Source organism: Myxine glutinosa, chromosome 1 (genome assembly GCF_964187855.1).
Source record: "Myxine glutinosa chromosome 1, kmMyxGlut1.1, whole genome shotgun sequence".
In the NCBI taxonomy this organism is placed as follows: Eukaryota; Metazoa; Chordata; class Myxini; order Myxiniformes; family Myxinidae; genus Myxine; species Myxine glutinosa.
Genome location: NC_136261.1, coordinates 252,968,274 through 252,986,336, shown reverse-complemented (window position 1 = coordinate 252,986,336; position 18,063 = coordinate 252,968,274). Strand labels below are relative to the sequence as shown.

Here is an 18,063-nt window from a genome sequence, read left to right as displayed (position 1 = left end):
GCAAGCTGCTTGGTAATGGAACACAGCAGCTATTTTATTTTCGGGAGCGATTGAGGGAGTAGTCTAGGCGGTGTATACACGCGGTGTGTAGGCGGTGTATACACGCGTATACACCGCCCAAATAAAGATAGACGTCTGAAGAATGTGCTGTATGTTTGGAACAAGATCGCCTATAGGGCAGGTACTCTGCTAGTACCAGCAAAAAACGGGAAGGAATAATGGAAGAAAGATAGAAGGGGTTTAAAATAAGGAAGGAGGGAAGGAAGTAGGGAAAGAATGAGTGCGTGTGGTAAAATAATGAAGGAATAGGTAAAGTAAGGCGATATTGAAAGAAAGATAGGTGAGGTAATACCAGTACAATACAGTACTGTAATACAGTATGGAAAGACGAAAAGAATGAAGGCGTAGTAAGAAGGAAGCACAAAATGAATGATGGCTGTAAAATTGGAAATATTACATTTGTATCATTAAATTGGACTGCAGGGCAGAAATAAAGAACGAACGTTCGTAATAGTTGTACGCTTCTGCCCCCAGAGCAGTTACAAAAACAATAATCTTGGCAAGACAGGTCTTCAGTGGGAGATTGGTAACGTTGAGTACCGGTAGTTTAATATTAAACAAACAATAGGTTCGGGATGGAGAATCGCTGCTATTCTTGTGCTTCTGGCTTTGGGTTTTTGAGAAAGGAGGTGAGTTTCACATATTTTATTCAACTCTACAGCGCCTCAAATCGGTTGGAAAAATCCTTCAAACAGACAAAATAACTAAAATTTGTAATTGTTGAAGTCCCAGACACCATGTTGGACACGTTACACGAAACACATAGTTAGGCCTACACGATTCGTTAGCGTGGTGGCCCTGCTCGTTCAGTCTCTTCATGTGAAGATACAACTGCGTACGGTACTGCCACTGCACTGGTCTCTTGGGACATTACATAGCGTCGATATACGTTGGCGGATAAGACAAGTAATGGATTCTGCTAATTATAGGTTCATGAAAATTCTGTATCGATGATAACCGCAGTGAGAAACGAGTTACGCCGGGCGTTTCGAACATTCGCCCTTCATCTTGGGTTGTGTTCGTTTACTAAGCAGCTATCTAGCGCTTGCCAGGCCAGCCGTTCCTGAGCAACGGTTTCGAATGGAGTGCTTGCTTGAATGCTTAAGCTGCTTGGCGAGCACCCGACAAGAAACATGGTAAATGAACACAGCCTTGAGCTCTTCTGGGGTGTGTTCCATAATGCCAACTACAACAGCACTCGGTAGAGAGCATATCTCCGTCAGGCTGAACTGTTTACATTTTGTATCCCACTGATTGAAAACTATCAAAAGTAATATACCAAAACTACCAAATACCAAAACCAACAAAAAGTCGAAAAACTACCAAATGTTTAAGTTACACCACACACACACCACACACACACACCACACACCACAACCATCTGTTTTCCAGAAATACATAACTACTTTACTACTTACCTTACCACCACAGTGATAGGGCAGATCTGGATCCAGACCCGAACCAAAATCTAATCGGTTTGTTCTTATCACTTACCAAACTCATCCACCAAGTTTTATAATCAGTCGTCCATAACTTTTAAAGATATCGTGATATATATCGTTTTTGACCCTGTCACTCAATGGTGAACTGAAGAATCTTAAAAACCCTCTGATCCGGATCCGGATGTTCACCAAAATCTAATGGATTCTTCCTTGTCACGCACCCAACCTGTCCACCAAGTTTTGTCATAATCCGTCCACAACTTTTTGAGATATCATGCTATATATCGGTTTTAGCGCTATCTATCACTAGTGAAGAAGCATTAAAAAATTCTCGTATCCCGATCCAAATCTTCACCAAAATCTAATCAATTCTTCGTTGTCATATACCCAACCTGTCCACCATGTTTCAGCCGAATCCATCCATAACTTTTCGAGATATCCTGTTCACAGACAGACAGGGATGAAAACATAACCCACGCCCGGTGCTCACCAAGTGGCTAGGTTTTTCCGGAACATCATTTGATTAATTTTAATAATCGAGCCTTTATTACCCGCTTGAATGAAGAAAATAAATAATGGTAAACAATGTTTTTACAAAAACATTTTTGGACTGGCAGGATGGTCTAGACTCTAGACTCTAGAGGTTAGAGCAGTGGTTGTCAAACTTTGTTTTCATGGACCACCTAAACATTGCTGAGGGTCTTGGTGGACTGCTCAATAAACGTTTTTTTTTTTGTTTTTTTTTGTTTTTTGTTCGACAAATCAAAACACACAACTCATGCTTTAATATCGTCGTCTTACTTTTCTAATGCAATGGGTGTGCCTGATTTTTTTTGAGCAAACTTCTGGGAAGTATGGTGTAATGTTTTAGCCTTAGGTTAGGTTCAGCATTCATCCTGCTTTTGTATTTGGACTTTAGGGCGGTAAGTGATGGAAATCCTGTCTTGCCCAGGTACGTCGAAGCAAAATTCATCAGGAAACGCACTGCTTTGTCTGCAAATTCCGAGTACTCTCCAGTTTTTGAATCCAAAACTCAAATAGGGAATGTGTTTTATATTCTGATGTTGATGTTCATCACGAGAAAGCTCCAACAAGGGCCCCATGCCTTATTGGAGAAACCAAAGGGCAGCTCACTGATTTCCATCCCGAAAAGATTGCGTATCCAGTTTTGTTTCAGCTTCCACTGAAAATTAATCTTCAAATTGTTTCTTCAGGGCAACAAGATTTTCTTCAGTCATTTTTTTTGGTCAAAAACTAGTTCATTTTGCCTGGCCAAAAAATAAACAAGTACAGGGCCAAGTACAGATATTTTAGATTGTTCTGTGGACCATATGAATGGTGCTCACAGACCACAGTTTGAGAACCCCTGGCTTAGAGGTATGCACACTCGAATCTGCGCTGTCTAGCCTGAGTTGGAATCTCAACCCAACTATACATATACACTGTCATCCCGGTCTTTCACAGGCACTGGCACAGTGATCTTATTCGCGATCAATGACACAATGTTATCCGCGATGAGTAGCCGAGCTATCGCCGGCACTGAACACGCTCCAAATTGCTGCCCTGACTTCCTGTGTCGGGAGAGGCGACTCGTCCGGGATTGTAACCCAAGCCAAGAAACTTCTTCGGCAGCACCTGCTCTCTTTACAAAGCATGGTCCTCTCCCACCCCCTTAATGTTTTATTCACTGATCACTTCCTTTGAGAGATATGTTAAGACTTTGTCATTGTGTCCTGCTTAATCCCACTTGCCTTTCCTGTCAGATCAAATCTCCATTTGGTTGTGCTTTGGCTGCTGGTTGCATCATTACTCTGGAAGTGCGTTTGTGCCGCTGACGCAGTGCCCCAATTACCATTGAGCCGGTACTCAATTTGCCGACCTCGGAAGGATGACAGGCTGAGTCGTCAATTCTAAATAATTAATGGCGTTAATTAATTATTTGGCGTTAATTCAACGATCAACCAGGATTCAAACTCAGGATCCTAGCTAGGATCCCAAGCCAGATCTATAATTTTGAACTTGTCTTGTATTGCTAATGTAATTTCACACATCCCTTGACTTGTTTCCATCTGAAGTTACATATCAAATAACTGACCAAATACAGCACTGGAGTATCAGAAGGAACCCAATTAGACAAAGATGGAGTCCACCAGGAGGAATCTGGATAGGATTTGGGTTTTTACTGCTACTCCTCTATCCTCAACCCCATCCAGACACAGCCAGGTGAACCTGACAAAAACTATTTGCAAGATTCACCTCACCGTAGACACAGAAAAAGAAAGAAAGAAGGGGAAACGGAGGACAAAAAGAAACCACCCACACAATCACAAGTCGCACGCACACACACGCACAACACACACACAACCATCTATTGTTCAGAAATCTCTTGTCTTCCCCCATCCAAAACCTCGATCTCTTCTACGCCCGTTAATTCACCCCAGATCCACTTTTTTTTTGAAATCCCGACTTCTTTCTTTCCTGGAAGTTCTAGCAGTGTGCATGTGTTTTATACCTTTCCCACCCCACCCCACCCCCTCCAGCCTTCCCGTGCCTCCTCCCCCCAAGCCCTCTCCCTCCCACGGATCTTCCGTTGTCCCTGTTCTCTGCTGTTGTACTTGTGTGCTTCCCTCTCTCTCCCCATCTTGTCTTCCGCTCCCCTTATTGCATGTTTTGTGTGTCCGTTTTTTTTTTGTGATTAATGTTAGCTCTTGCACGAGCCTTGATCTTGTATACAAAAAAACAAAAACAAAACCTTACTACCTTACCACCACAGAATACACACAGGAATTCAACAGCATATAAATGAATACACAAACCTTCTATTTATAATGAAGTTCCCTTTCCAGTAAATGCTAATGACATTGAAGTGAATGCATCAAATCAGGAAACGATGAATAAATTTTATATGATCCCTCCATGTCATTATAAGACCTGCCATTTCACAATAGGTTGATCCCCTGAAAGTACTGCATGGATGTAAATGAATTTGATGCAAAGTTTGTTTTCTTCATATGAAAGTTATTGCCTCTTGGTTTTCTGTGAATACATCTTCATACCGGTGGTTGCTGTCCCTCCCCCAGCTGGGCTGTAAGAATTGTGGACGTGCCTTCTGCTCCACCTGCCTGCCACATAGGATAACCTTATCTGGGCATGGAGATAAGTGTCATCGTGTCTGTGCAAAATGTTTCCAAAGCCTTACAGGGTGAGCAGTGTCAGCTTTGCTTTCATTTCAGTTTTCATTTGGGTTTTAGCTTCATTAAAGGGACCAAAGGAATGCTTTTTAAATTAACTCCATAAAGTATTTGATGATTTAGTCAGTAATGCTAATTGTCTGCAACATACTTTTCGCCAATTTGATGGCGATGACTGTTATATAAAGATGCCTCTAGTTATGCCGATGTGTACTGCAACAAAATAACACCGATGGGACAGTCTTGTGGTAGAGAATATGAAGATTAGAGTGATGACAGCAATATGTTAGTTTTTTAAAATAGATTTGAAGGTGGTGTGGTTAAAGTATGCATCTCCAACGGATATTTTTTGTTATTTTCTATGTGAATCTGATTATGCCCTTTGAAACGTAGTTAGAAGAGGGTTATGGGGGAATGCGTGGAGTTGGGAAATGGTTACTTCAAGGTTCTTCTCCACTACAGTGTGTGGTCATTTTACAATGTTTTTTTTATTGTCCAAATGCCCTTTTTAGACTCGCTTATCCCTGATGGTGTGTGTGTGTGTGTGTGTGTGTGTGTGTGTGTGTGTGTGTGTGTGTGTGTGTGTGTGTGTGTGTGTGTGTGTGTGTGTGTCACTTTTTAAACCATTTTAAAGCAGATGAACTACACAGATTCTGTGCAGCATGTGCAGCCATAACAGATAGTGTTTCAACATTGAATTTGCAGAGCACCTTATACCACTGGCTTCACTCGCTTGCCTGGGTGGCCTTTGGCATAGTTCACCAAAGTTATCAAATTTAACCACAAGTTGATTATTTCCAAGTTAACCACACAAATTCCCATGTGTGTGTTTGTCTGCACTGAGATCTACAGTAATCTATATCATTCATTCTAAGACATTTAAAAACACCATGTCGCATGCACACACACAAACACACACACACACACACACACACACACACACACACACACACACACACACGGAGGTGCATACTTTGAGACCTGGTAGGTCTCCGTTCCATCTCCTGAAACCCACCCATGTGTGGAGATAGCAACCAACAACAGCAACTTGCATGCGCAATACCCCATAATGTATATAATACATGTGCACGCACACACGGAGTTGGATACTTTGCGACCTGGGAGGGCTGAAACCTGCATATGGAGATAACAACCAAAGACACACACACACTTTACCACAGCAATTAAATATTTATAAAATCTTGCATTTAAAATACGTGTACTAAATCGCAAAAACGTGGTTTTGATCTATCATGTGGTCACACTCAGTGGTCTGTTACATATGAAAGAGGTCACCCGGACAAATCCCCATGTGAGAGTCTCCATTGGTAAATGCTCTGTCTTGCTTTCTAAATCTTGTAAATGCTCTGACAACATTGAACTTCCATTGTATGCTTTCTTTGCAGAAACCAAAGCAAAGCTTACCAACCTGGAACACGTTCACCACCTGCAAACTACAAAAAGTATGCTACAATTTAAGTGTCTTTCATGAATATATTTCACAATAATATATTCTTATCTTTGATTTACTTACATTATACGAGGCATATGTATGTACAGTGCTTTTAGAAAGTATTCACACCCCTTGACGTTTTTCACATTTTGGTTGGTGTGTTGTTACAGCCTGAATTTAAAATGGATTAAATTGAGATTTTTTTTGTCACTGATCTACACATAGTACTTCATAATGTCAAAGTGGCATTTAAACAAGTAATTTTTACAAATAATTAAAAGTGAAATACAGAAATATCGAATTTACATAAGTATCCAACCCCCTGAATAAATACTTCGAAGAAGTGCCTTTGGCAGTGATTACAGCTTCGAGTCTTCTTGGGTATGTCTATATGAGCTTTGTACATCTAGATTTGGAGAGTTTCTCCCATTCTTCCTTACAGATTTCCTCAAGCTCTGTCAAGTTGGATGGGGAGTGTCGGTGAACATTAATCTTCAAGTCTTTCCACAGATTCTCAATAGGATTTAAGTCTTGGCTTTGGCTGGGCCACTCAAGGACTTTCATGTTCTTGTTCTGAAGCCATTCCAGTGTTGCTTTGGCTGTATGCTTGGGGTCATTGTCCTGTTGGAATGTAAATCTTCACTGCAGTCTAAGGTCTTTTCCACTCTGAAGCAAGTTCTCCTCAAGGATTTGCTCGTATTTGTCTCCTTTCATTTTTCCCTCTATCCGTACAAGTCTCCCAATCCCTGCCACTGAAAAGCATCCCCATAACATGATGCTGCCACCACCATGCTTCATGGTAGGGATGGTGTTAGATAGATGATGAGCTTGGCTTGGTTTCCACCAGATGTATAGTTTGCATTCAAGCCAAAGAGTTCAATTATAATCATCTCATCAAACCACAGAATCTTTCGCTTCATGCTCTGAGTATTTCACGTGCCTTTTTGTAAACATCATTCGTGCTGTCATCTGCCTTTTTCTCAGGACTGGCTTCCATCTGGCCACTCTCCCGAAAAGCCTAGATTTGTTAAATGCTGCAGAGACTGTCATCCTTCCGGCAGGTTCTCTCAACTCTGTAGTTTGGGTTTTTGGTCAACTCCCTGATCAAGGTCCTGATTGCCCAGTTGCTCAGTTTGGTCAGACGGCCAGTTCTAGGAAGAGTCTGGGTAGTTCAATATTCTTTATATTTCCTAATGATGCAGTTCACTGTGCTCTTGGGAACTTTCAACACTAGAAATTGTTTTATACCCTTCCCTAGATCTATGTCTCTAAAGGTGGTTCTTCCTAGATCTATGTCTCCTCACAATTCTATATCAAAGTTCTACAGACAGTTCATTGGATTTCATGGTAGAGTTTCTGCTCTGACGTGCACTGTCAACTGTGAGACCTTGTATAGAAAGGTGTGTTTCTTTTTAAATCCTGTCCAATCAATTGAAGACCATAGAATTATAACCAGGCTGAGTCACATTTTAGTCATTTCGAGAAAAACGTGAAAAATATTTTGAAAAACGTGAAAAACGGGGGGGGGGGGGGGGGGGAGATGACTTAGCCTGGTTATAATTCTATGGTCTTCAATTGAATTGGCCACAGGCGGACTCTAATGAAGTTGTAGAGACTCCTCAAGGATGATCAAAGGAAATTGGTTGCACCTGAGCTCAATTTGGAGCATTATAACAAAGGGTTCAACACTTATTGACTCGACATTTCAGCTTTTCATTTTTAATTATTTTGTAAAAACTTCTAATAACAAAATTCCATATTATAATGTGAATATAATTATTATGTGTAAATAGTATTATTATGTATTATGTGTAAATATTTATTATGTGTATATCGGTGACAAAAAATCTCAATTTTATCCATTTTATATTCACGCTGCAACACAACAAAGTGTGAAAAATAGTCAAGGGGTATGAATACTTTCTGAAGGCACTGTATTTGCATTATAACTAGTACTAGTGCCTGAGCATGTGATCTGTGAGAGGAATTTGGTAAAAGAGGTGATGCAAAATGACTGTTATTGGTCTTATTGGCTGAGATTCTGTATCGCAATCTGGTATAGTGTCATCTATTCATTACTATCGGTAGGCACTGGGAGAATGATTGCTATCTTGATGTCATTGCATCATTTTGAATCATATTTACAATAGTTTATCATTGTGACAATGGCGACCTGAAACGAGTGTATCTGACTGTTCATGCTCTAGTTATACGGCCAATGAAAAACTTGTGTTTAATCAGCTAATATTATTGGATCTTGCTGGACAGTACCAGCATGGAAGCTCAGCGGATTTGGCAGGCCTGGCATTTCTGCATCATGTTGCGATGCAGCTCGGTAAGGCCAATGCGAATTGGTCTTATTCCGTGCAAGGGATTCCCAGCTGTCGTATAGTGGATCGTCACCAGGGAAAAGTAAGATAGACCAAGAGGTCAAGAAGAACAGTCAAACAAAAAAATTGTTTCTGATACAAAGAAAATGAAAATAAAATGAGTTGTTCATGACAAAAATCAGACTGTTTCACCAGAGGTGCCAAAATGGGTCCCAACAAAGTGGTGGCAATTCTCACTGCCCAAACATTGTTTATTTTGTGGAGTGGGCCATGTTTTGTCTTTGGTTTTTTTTTTTTAATCCCTTTTGTCAGTTTTGAGAGGCTTATTGGCTAATGCAGACCATAGTCTGCCAGATAACTCAAGGCAATTTACTCCAATCACATCACCCAAGTCAATCATCATGCTTTCAGGTCTATGCACACTGTTACGAATGTAGAAGGTTGAATTTTATGAGTGGTTGTGTTTGTTGTCGACATTGACCCTAGGAGGGTTGCAGCACTTCAGAAAAACGACATGAAATGGAATGCTACTGCTGTACCTGCTCAACCCCCAGCAAACAGTGTGAAGGGACTTGACTCCACAGACAAAGAAATTGCAGAAAGGCTTCAAAAACTCAAAGCCAACACCAAATCCAGTAAGATCACCATTGTAATGTGTGCAGGTGTGATTTGATGCAATTTGGTTAATTACCCTCGCCAGAGGAGAAAGCATTGCATTTGAGTCCGTTTGTCTGTCTGTCTGTCTGTCTGTCTGTTTGTTTGTCTGTCTGTTTGTCCGCACAGAATAAATATGATTTTCTCTGCAACCGTTGTCTGAAGGTCAGATTGACAGGAAATTTTCACGATATATCGTGAATTTTTTTTCAAGCCTCATCCTGTATAATTTTTTAATGATAATTATGACGTCATAGGTAACGTGGTATGGGTGCCATCTTGGAAAAAACAAAAAACTTTGCTCCTCTACATCTCCAAAAGCCATGCATAGAAAAAATTTCGACATGGCTCATTCTAAAATCACAATGGGGAATAATATATGTCAATGATGATGTCAATGAACCCTGGTGTTGGGCTAGCGGCAAGGGTGCCAGCTTAGGATCCTAGGATCCTGGATTCGAATCCCGGTCGATCGCTGAATTAACGCCAGGGGGGTTGACTCAGCCTGTCATCCTTCCGAGGTCGGCTAATTGAGTACCAGTTCACTGGTAATTCCCTGCTTGTCGTAAAAGGCGACAAAAAGGGTTGGCGGCAGGAAGGGCATCCGGCCGTAAAACATTGCTTCAAAAAGGGGACCGAAAAACAACAACAACCACGGTCCCCGAAAAAGGCCAACCCCCGCTTGCGGGGGAAAAAATGGCCTCTAAAGGTGGTTTTTTAAATGATGATGTCAATGGTACCTCCATTATGACGTCATCATTCGACAAGTACAAAACTTCATCCGATCAAGATGAAATTTCTTGAGCGTCATCTATGGATAAATTGGTGGAGGAAAAAAATGATAACGTCATCGGTCACGTGGTTCTGCCGCCATATTTGTTTTATTTTATATTGAGGACAGGATGTTGCATTCATCTTTGAGTAGTCTAGTCTGAGTTTGATCAATTGTGGGATTGGTGCTTCACAGGCAGGATGTTGTATCATAAAAAGCACCATCCCTTGGATGAATGTGAAGCTGGGAACCCATCTCGCCAGCATTAGCTAGTAGATGTTAACATGGTTCTCACAGTCCTCGAAAGTCCTGGAAAGAACGATGCATTCCGAGAATAAAAAGAAAATATTTTTCAGTACCGTAAAGTCCTGGAAAAATTGTCCAAGTACTGGAAACTCCTGTGAAATCGAGAAAAATGTGAAAATATAAAAATGTGCCACCTCCGGTCAATTCTTAATTGTTGACATTACCAATACCAATAATTAAATGTTAATTAGAGAACCTTTACGACTTTTATCTCCCCCTCGGGATTTTACAAAGCCAAGTCGAAATATTTTCGAACGTGTCATGCATAAATTATGCAAGTGTTTCCAGAAAGTCCTAGAGCAGCTATTTAGCATATACAATCCTGATGTGAAAGCTTTGCTATTTTAATTCCTTGTGGCTGAGTAATGTTGACTTCCAGGATCGGCTCATGAAGGAGTCTGCTCACAAGGCCAGATGCAGAGTCTGTGAGAAGATATTCTGTATCGGGAATATGGGGGAAAACGCACTTAGGAATTATTTTGAGAGGTGCCAAGCACCTAAGCATGGTGACACATGTGATTGCAAACGAACAGTCCAACTCCCCTATTATAGAAAAAACATTTTTGTCTCCAGGACAGGACTGGTATTTATGCTTCACTTGTATATTTCGTTTATATTTATTGTCTATTGTACCGAATCTATACCAAACGTTCATCTATATTGATTTGTTCTATCAAAAAATGTACCTTGTATCATCAGCTTGGACGATTGATTTTTAGGGGAGGGGGGGGGAATCTATGTTCAAGTGACATTGAAACAAGCCGATTCGACTTTGATTAAGGTCCAGATCCAGATCCGGCTTATAAGTGGTATACAAACTGTTCGCTGTGGCAGAGGCATGTGCTCCACCGAGTGCTGTTCTAGTTTATGTACATTTTTTTTTCTCTGTCACTTCTCTCTCCCACCCCTCCCAATTCCCTTCAAAATGAATCAGATAAAATAGTCTAAGACAAGCCAAAAAGATGTTTTAAGGTGTGTGTACATAAATAAAATAATATACATTTTACACAAGAATAAAAAGTACATTGAAAAATAAAACTCATTTGTGTGCCTTGGGCTGTTGTGAATATCTCAGTCGTATTTCTTTATTGAATGGCCTTTATATCCCTTCTCATCTCTTCTGTTTCTTCTTGTGCTTCCCCCATTACAATTTGTGGAAGCAAGTTGTACATTTGAAATGCACTCATTAAGATGACAGTTTGAAACTGTCCCATTGTAGGCAAAATGCCCTCAGACCAAGAGATGGCATCCAGGCTAGCAGCGCTTGGCCGTGATTATACGAGTGATCTCCCATCTGCATCCGAGATTGAAGACAGACTGGCCAAGCTGCAGGGGAAACTGCCAGCTGGCAGTCGGGGTCAAAGGCCAGTAAGTAATTAAAACTCTTTTTTGATAGTCGAAGGAAATTTTATAGACTTGCTCTCCATACCCAGAACAGTATATTTAAATCAAACGTTCAAGACAAGTGAGCATTTGTTTAATGGCATGTGTAACATATCTCCTGTAGATGTTTTATCACATTAAAGTTTGGAGCATATGAGACAGTGTATCATACAGTAATGTGAAAAATTCGTCGTGGCCAAAAATATAGGCACCCTTCCACTTTTTTCAAATAATGCACCATTTCTTCCAGAAAATTATTGAAATAAAAAAATATTTTGTTATCCACATATGTATGTCTTTGGTTTGCAGTGGAGCAAAACAAAAAAAGCTGAAAAAACTACTAAATCTTAGCTTATTCCACACAGAAATCCTAAAATGGCCCGGACAATATTGTCGTGTCCGTGGCCGATGAAAACCGGCTTCAGACATATAGCCGATCGGTTAACTTTGAGGCAGCAGTTCGAAACTTGGCGGAATCTTTTTGGCATGCACGGTCAGAAAGGTAAAGGTTATACTATGCCCAATAGTAGTAGTCGTGTGAATCCAACAATTAAATAATTTCCAGGGCTGACATATCACATGACAAACATGTAGAAATCAAAGTATAGGCTGGTGACAATATTCATTTTTTATCCCAGTGCGACGACTGCTTGTTCGCAGGTGCATCTCCCACCCGACTCGAGAACTCAGACTGAGCAAATGACTAATCTCCTTCGGCAGATGGCAGAGGAAGCAGAGCTGGACAACCACCAAGGAGCAACTGTGTCTGCAGATGGCGAGTTCTGTTCATATGTTGTACTGACATTATACTTGAATTTGGCTTCTTTCTTTTTTCAAATGGTAAAGCTTTTTTTTTCCCGAAATATACTGTACATGGGGATTTAATTTCTTATTGATGTGAACACAGCTTATCTGAAATGTTTGCATAATTTATTCATAGCATCATATTTATTGATTTCTGATTGTGGACAATTTATTATTCTGCAGCTGTATTGGAATATTTGTATAATGAGTTGGTTTATGGCTTTGATTTTGTTCCTTGGAGAAAGGTATGTTGTCAGGATCAGCCTAGTTCTATGCAGGTATTCTTTGGTAATTGTTTTCCGCATTTGTTTGTGACATATTTGGTGGCCCTCTTCTACTCCAAAGTATTTGTATGAGGCTTTTGTTGTCTTGCTTCTGTATCGATGTACAGTCATGGCCAAAAATATTGACACCCTGGCACTTTTTTCAAATAACGCACAATTTTCTAGAAAAATAAGTTGAAATTGACAAAAGTATTTTGTCACCACAATTCTTTATTTCACTGTTAATATTACAGAACCTTTGTTTTTGATTTAGAACTTAATATATACCCTTTTAAATCATAAAATAAAAAGAAATGGCGTTGACAAAATTATTGACGCCCTCGACTTAATATTTGGAAGCACAACCTTTGGCCAAAATAACTGCAGTCATGCTCTTTCTATAGCCATGAATGAGTTTCCTACACCTCTCGACTGGCAGTTTGGCCCATTCATCTTGTGCAAACTGGTCCAGTTCTTCCAGATTTGAAGGGTGCCTTCTCCCAACTGCTGTTTTCAGATCTCCTCACAGGTGTTCAATGGGATTTAAATCTGGACTCATTGCTGGCCACTTCAGAACAGTCCAGCGTTTTGTCTTGAACCATTCCTGGGTGCTTTTTGAAGTGTGTTTGGGATCATTGTCCTGCTGCAAGACCCATGACCTTCGACGGGCACCCAGATTTCTGACACTGGGTTGAATATTTCGCTCCAAAATGCCTTGGTAATCTCCTGATTTCATGATGCCTTGCACACATTCAAGATACCCAGTGCCAGAGGCAGCACAGCAACCCCAAAACATCACTGAACTTCCTCCATGTTTGACTGTAGGGAAGGTGTTCTTTTCTTTGAAGTCTTCATTTTGTTTTCTGTAAACAGAGATAATGTGCTTTACCAAAAAGCTCTAATTTGGTCTCATCTGTCCACAGGACATTCTCCCAGAAGGATTTTGCCTTGTTCAGGTGTGTTTTGGAAAACTCCAGTCGGGCTTTCTTATGTCTCTCTCTCAGTAGTGGGGTACTCCTGGGTCTCCTACCATAGAACATAGTTTCATTGAGTTGGTGATGGATGGTGTGAGTTGAAACTGTCGTACCTTGTGTCTGAAGGTCAGCTTGAATCTGTTTGGAAGTTGATCCAGGTGCTTTCTCCACCATTCAAACAATCCTTCACTGCAATATACGATCAAGTTTTCTCTTGCAGCCACGTCCAGGGAGGTTGGCTACAATGGCATGGGCCTTAAACATCCTGATAACATTGCGTACGGTGGACACAGGAACATCAAGGTCTCTGGAGATGGACTTGTAGCCTTGAAATTGTCCATGCTTGGCTAAAATCTGGTGTCTGACCTCCTCAGACAATTTTCTGGTTTTCTTTCTTTTCTCCATGCTCATTGCAGTACACACAGGGACACAAAACAGCAGAATGACTCCTTTTCTCTCTTCAAACTGGTTGAATGAGTGATTTTTATATTGCAGGCACCTGCAACTCACCACAGGTAAGTTCAATTCCAAAGTAAAGGAGAATCACCTGCTTAAAATCTAATTATTTCTGACAACTTCTAAAAGGTGCCAATAATATTGTCCGGGCCATTTTAGCATTTCTCTGTGGCATGAACTAAGATTTTGTAATATTTTCAGCTTTTTTTTATTTTCTTCCACTGCAAACCAAAGAACTACATTTGTGGATACCATAAGATTATTTAATTTCAACAATTTTCTGGAAGAAATGGTGCAGTATTTGAAAAAAGTGCAAGGGTGTCAATATATTTGGCCACGGCTGTATATGTGTCAATTTTATGTTGTCCGTTTTTGTTGGTCTACTTGTATGAATGTTCACTTGGCAGCACACTTATCCAGGGCAAATACCATTTGAATGTCGTCAGAGTACCGTTCCACTAATTTCAGTTGTTCTGCCGCTTTTTCATCGTTTGGTGCAGAGTTTTAAATCATCCATGTACAGTAGATGTGTCACTTTTTCTGTCTTTGGATGTTCTTTCATTTGATGTCAGGGTGTATCTGTGTCCTTGCTCGTTATTGAGGTTGCTCAGTAGATCCAGGGCCATGCAAAACGGGAGGGGCGAAAGGCTGTCTCCCTGGAAGATTCTTCGATGTATCTTCAACAACAACAACAACATGCATTTTAAGGCCATTTTCCCTGCAAGAGCGGGGCTAGCCTTGCGGTCCCCATGACAATCTTCTCCATTTTGTCCTATTTTCTGCATCTCTCCTTGTTAACCCCCTTGCCTGCATTTCTTCTTCCACCATCTTTAGCCAAGTCTTTCTCGGTCTTCCCCTTCCTCTACTTCCTTCTACGTTCATTTCCATCACTCTTCTCAACCAGTCACTTTCATCCTTCCTCAACACGTGACCAAACCATCTCAACCTGGTCCGCTTCACAGCATCAATCACAGGCTCTATTCCCATCATCTTTCGCAATTCATCATTTGTCTTCCTCTCTCTCAACGACACTCCGCACATCCACCGAACCATTCGCATTTCCACCCTTTCCAACCTTCGTTGCTGCTCTACGTTCATTACCCATGTCTCACTCCCATAAATCATAACACTTCTCACACATGCAGCATAGCATACACCTTTGCCTTCAGCTTCAACGACACTCCCCTCCTCATCAGCACGCCACTCAGTTCCCGAAACTTCATCCATGCACATCTCACTCTAGCAACCATTGCCGAGTCTGATCCACCTTCTCCATTCAGTATGTCTCCGAGGTAGCAAAATGTTTTCACACCTTCCAGCTTCACGCCATCTCCAAGATCCAACTCAACATTTCCTCCATCTGCAGCTCCCTCTGTGCACACGTTACATTTGAATGTAGCTGCCACACTGGTTAATGACCCTCTCAGACCACTACATTTTTGATGAACCCACTCAGCGCACATTGTACATTGAATGGAGTTCACTCCGACACCCTTCCTGCACACAGCATATGGCCACTTCCCAGTTCTTTCCACCTCACCACATGCTTTACCACTTGCCATAACCTTCGTCTTTCCTATATTCACCTTCAGACCTTTTGTCTCCATACATTCCTTCCACTTGTTCATCTTTTCCTTCAGTCCATCCATACTTTCCGCAATCAACACCAGATCATCTGCATACAACAACTCCCACGGTAAACCCTCCTTTACGGTCTGAGCCAGCACCTCCATCACAGCTACAAATAGTATTGGACTTGGTACCGACCCCTGATGCACTCCCACCTTCACCTCAAACTCACCACTGTTCCCGTCCTTCGTCCTTACAGCTGTGCGCGCTCTTTTGTACATTGCCATCACAACTCTGATCAACCATTCCTCCACTTCTAACTTCCTCAATGCCCATGTCAATACTTCGCGTGGAACCCTATCGAATGCTTTCTCCAGATCAACAAACCCAAGAAACAACTTCTTCCTCTTCTCCATGTACTTCTCCTGCAACTGCCTCACAATAAAGAGTGCGTCTGTCGTTCCTCTTCCTGGCATAAATCCAAACTGCATTTCGTCGATCTTCACCTTCTTCCTTATCCTCCTCTCCAACACCCTTTGCAATACCTTCATTCCATGCTCCAATAACTTTATCGCTCGTTACGAGCCACACTCCAGAGGGTCACCTTTCCCCTTGTATAGAGGGACGAGGGTACTCAGTTCCCAATCCACTGGAATGCGGCCTTCTTTCACCACCAGATTGCAGATCTCTGTCATTCTCTTCACACCCCTACTTCCTGCTGCCTTCAACATATCTCCCACAACTCCCGTCGGCCCTCCCGCTTTTCTACTCTTTATTGCTTTTATCGCTTCCTCAACTTCCTTCTCAGTTATCTTCTCTGCTGGTCCTAAAACTGGGCTACTCTCTATGTTGCCATCCCATTCATTCTCTGTATTCAACAGCATTTCCACATATCTTTTCCATCTTCCTTTAATTCCATCCCTTCGATGTATCTTCACTCCTGGAATTTCGATCTTTGCTTCCGAGTGCTGTAATATCAATGTGGTATTCCGAAGCTCCATTGCTTTCTCTATCAGTTTGATTATTCTGGGGTTGATCTTGTATAATAGCATGCATTTTATCATCCATGAGTGTGGGACACTATCAAAAGCTTTTTTGTAGTCTATCCATGCTTTGAATAATTTGGTTCTTCTTGTATTGCAATTTTTGAGTATAGTTTAGTATGAGGTGATCTATTGTTCCATAGCATACTCTTTTACTTCCCTTCTGTTCTGCCTCTAGGGCCCCTTCTGTTGGGTGATGGCACTGTATGTACTTCTGTGATGATTCCCGTCAGGAGTTTTTACATTGTTGGCAGACATGTTATTGGTCGACACTTGAGGTAGTTGGGTTTCTTCAGACTTTGGGCCACCAAACAGGATCTCCTCCCCTTGGATTAGTTTGTTGAATGCTCGAGCGTAGCGGTTGTGGAGAACATCTAGTTGCTTTAACCAGAAGTTTGGAATTCCATATGGGCCTGGGCTTTTAAAGTTTGGCATTTTTGCTTGTTGTTTTTCATTTTTTTTCTTCATTAAATATCACTGGAGGTATTTCCTTTAGATGTTCTGCCTCTTTTTGTGTTTTTTTGGGTCCTCATCGATTTATTTATATAAAATTTAAAGTTTATCTTTATTGGGGGAATTTGAACGTCATATTGTTTTGCTTTTGTTTCCCTTGTTCGCGGTGGAATATTTTTGGGTTTTAAACGTGCGGTTTTGTTTTCTCCCCTTTGTTGACTTTGTCGTAGTTTTTTTAATCTTCCTTGCGATCATTTATATTTTGAGTTTGTTTTCAACAGCATTACCTCCAGGTCCTTATTTACAATCTTCCTCCCGTTTTTTGTGTTCTCCTCATTAGCTTTGGGCTTTGATTTCCCCTTATAAATTGCTGTATTTTCCTGTTTCTTTTCTCAGTTGCTCCCTTTGTATCTCTTGCCTCTGTGGGAGAAATTATCAGCAAAACAACTGAATTTCTTGTTTTAAATTCATTTCTCGGGATAGAGTAACTCTTACGGAGGCAATGTTAGACCACCTCTTGTCATGGTTCCTTACAAAGCAAGCAATGGCAAATCAATTTGGTGTAGTTTTAATAAAGGTACTGTAATTATTTCTTCATGAATAAGGGTGATATAGTTAGATATACCACCTTTAGAGGCCATTTTTCCCCGCAAAGCGGGGGTTGGCCTTTTTCGGGCACCGTGGTTGTTGTTGTTTGTTGTTGTTGGTCCCCTTTTTGAAGCAATGTTTTACGGCCGGATGCCCTTCCTGCCGCCAACCCCGTTTGTCGCCTTTTACGACAAACAGGGAATTACCAGGGAACTGGTACTCAATTAGCCGACCTCGGAAGGATGACAGGCTGAGTCAACCCCCCTGGCGTTAATTCAGCGATCGACCGGGATTCGAACCCAGGATCCTAAGCTGGCACCCT

The 18,063-nt window shown here is 41.2% G+C and overlaps 1 protein-coding gene across 6 annotated transcripts in view; it reads left to right on the top strand.

The window, feature by feature from the left end:
• The first annotated feature begins 237 nt into the window (after positions 1 to 237).
• ZFYVE19 (zinc finger FYVE-type containing 19) overlaps positions 238 to 18,063 on the top strand; it is a 31,115-nt gene continuing 13,289 nt past the window's right edge. For 4 of the 6 annotated variants that reach the window (XM_078786031.1, XM_068130144.2, XM_068130136.2 and 1 more), the window contains exons 1-6: positions 533 to 689; positions 4,583 to 4,704; positions 6,100 to 6,156; positions 8,963 to 9,111; positions 11,428 to 11,576; positions 12,252 to 12,366. In XM_078786031.1, coding sequence (XP_078642157.1) covers positions 636 to 689; positions 4,583 to 4,704; positions 6,100 to 6,156; positions 8,963 to 9,111; positions 11,428 to 11,576; positions 12,252 to 12,366 — 646 coding nt within the window. In that variant the 5' untranslated portion in view covers positions 533 to 635. Of the gene's footprint in view, positions 690 to 4,582; positions 4,705 to 6,099; positions 6,157 to 8,962; positions 9,112 to 11,427; positions 11,577 to 12,251; positions 12,367 to 18,063 lie in introns of all 6 variants that reach the window. The other 2 variants (XM_068130125.2, XM_068130152.2) reach the window with 2 other exon arrangements.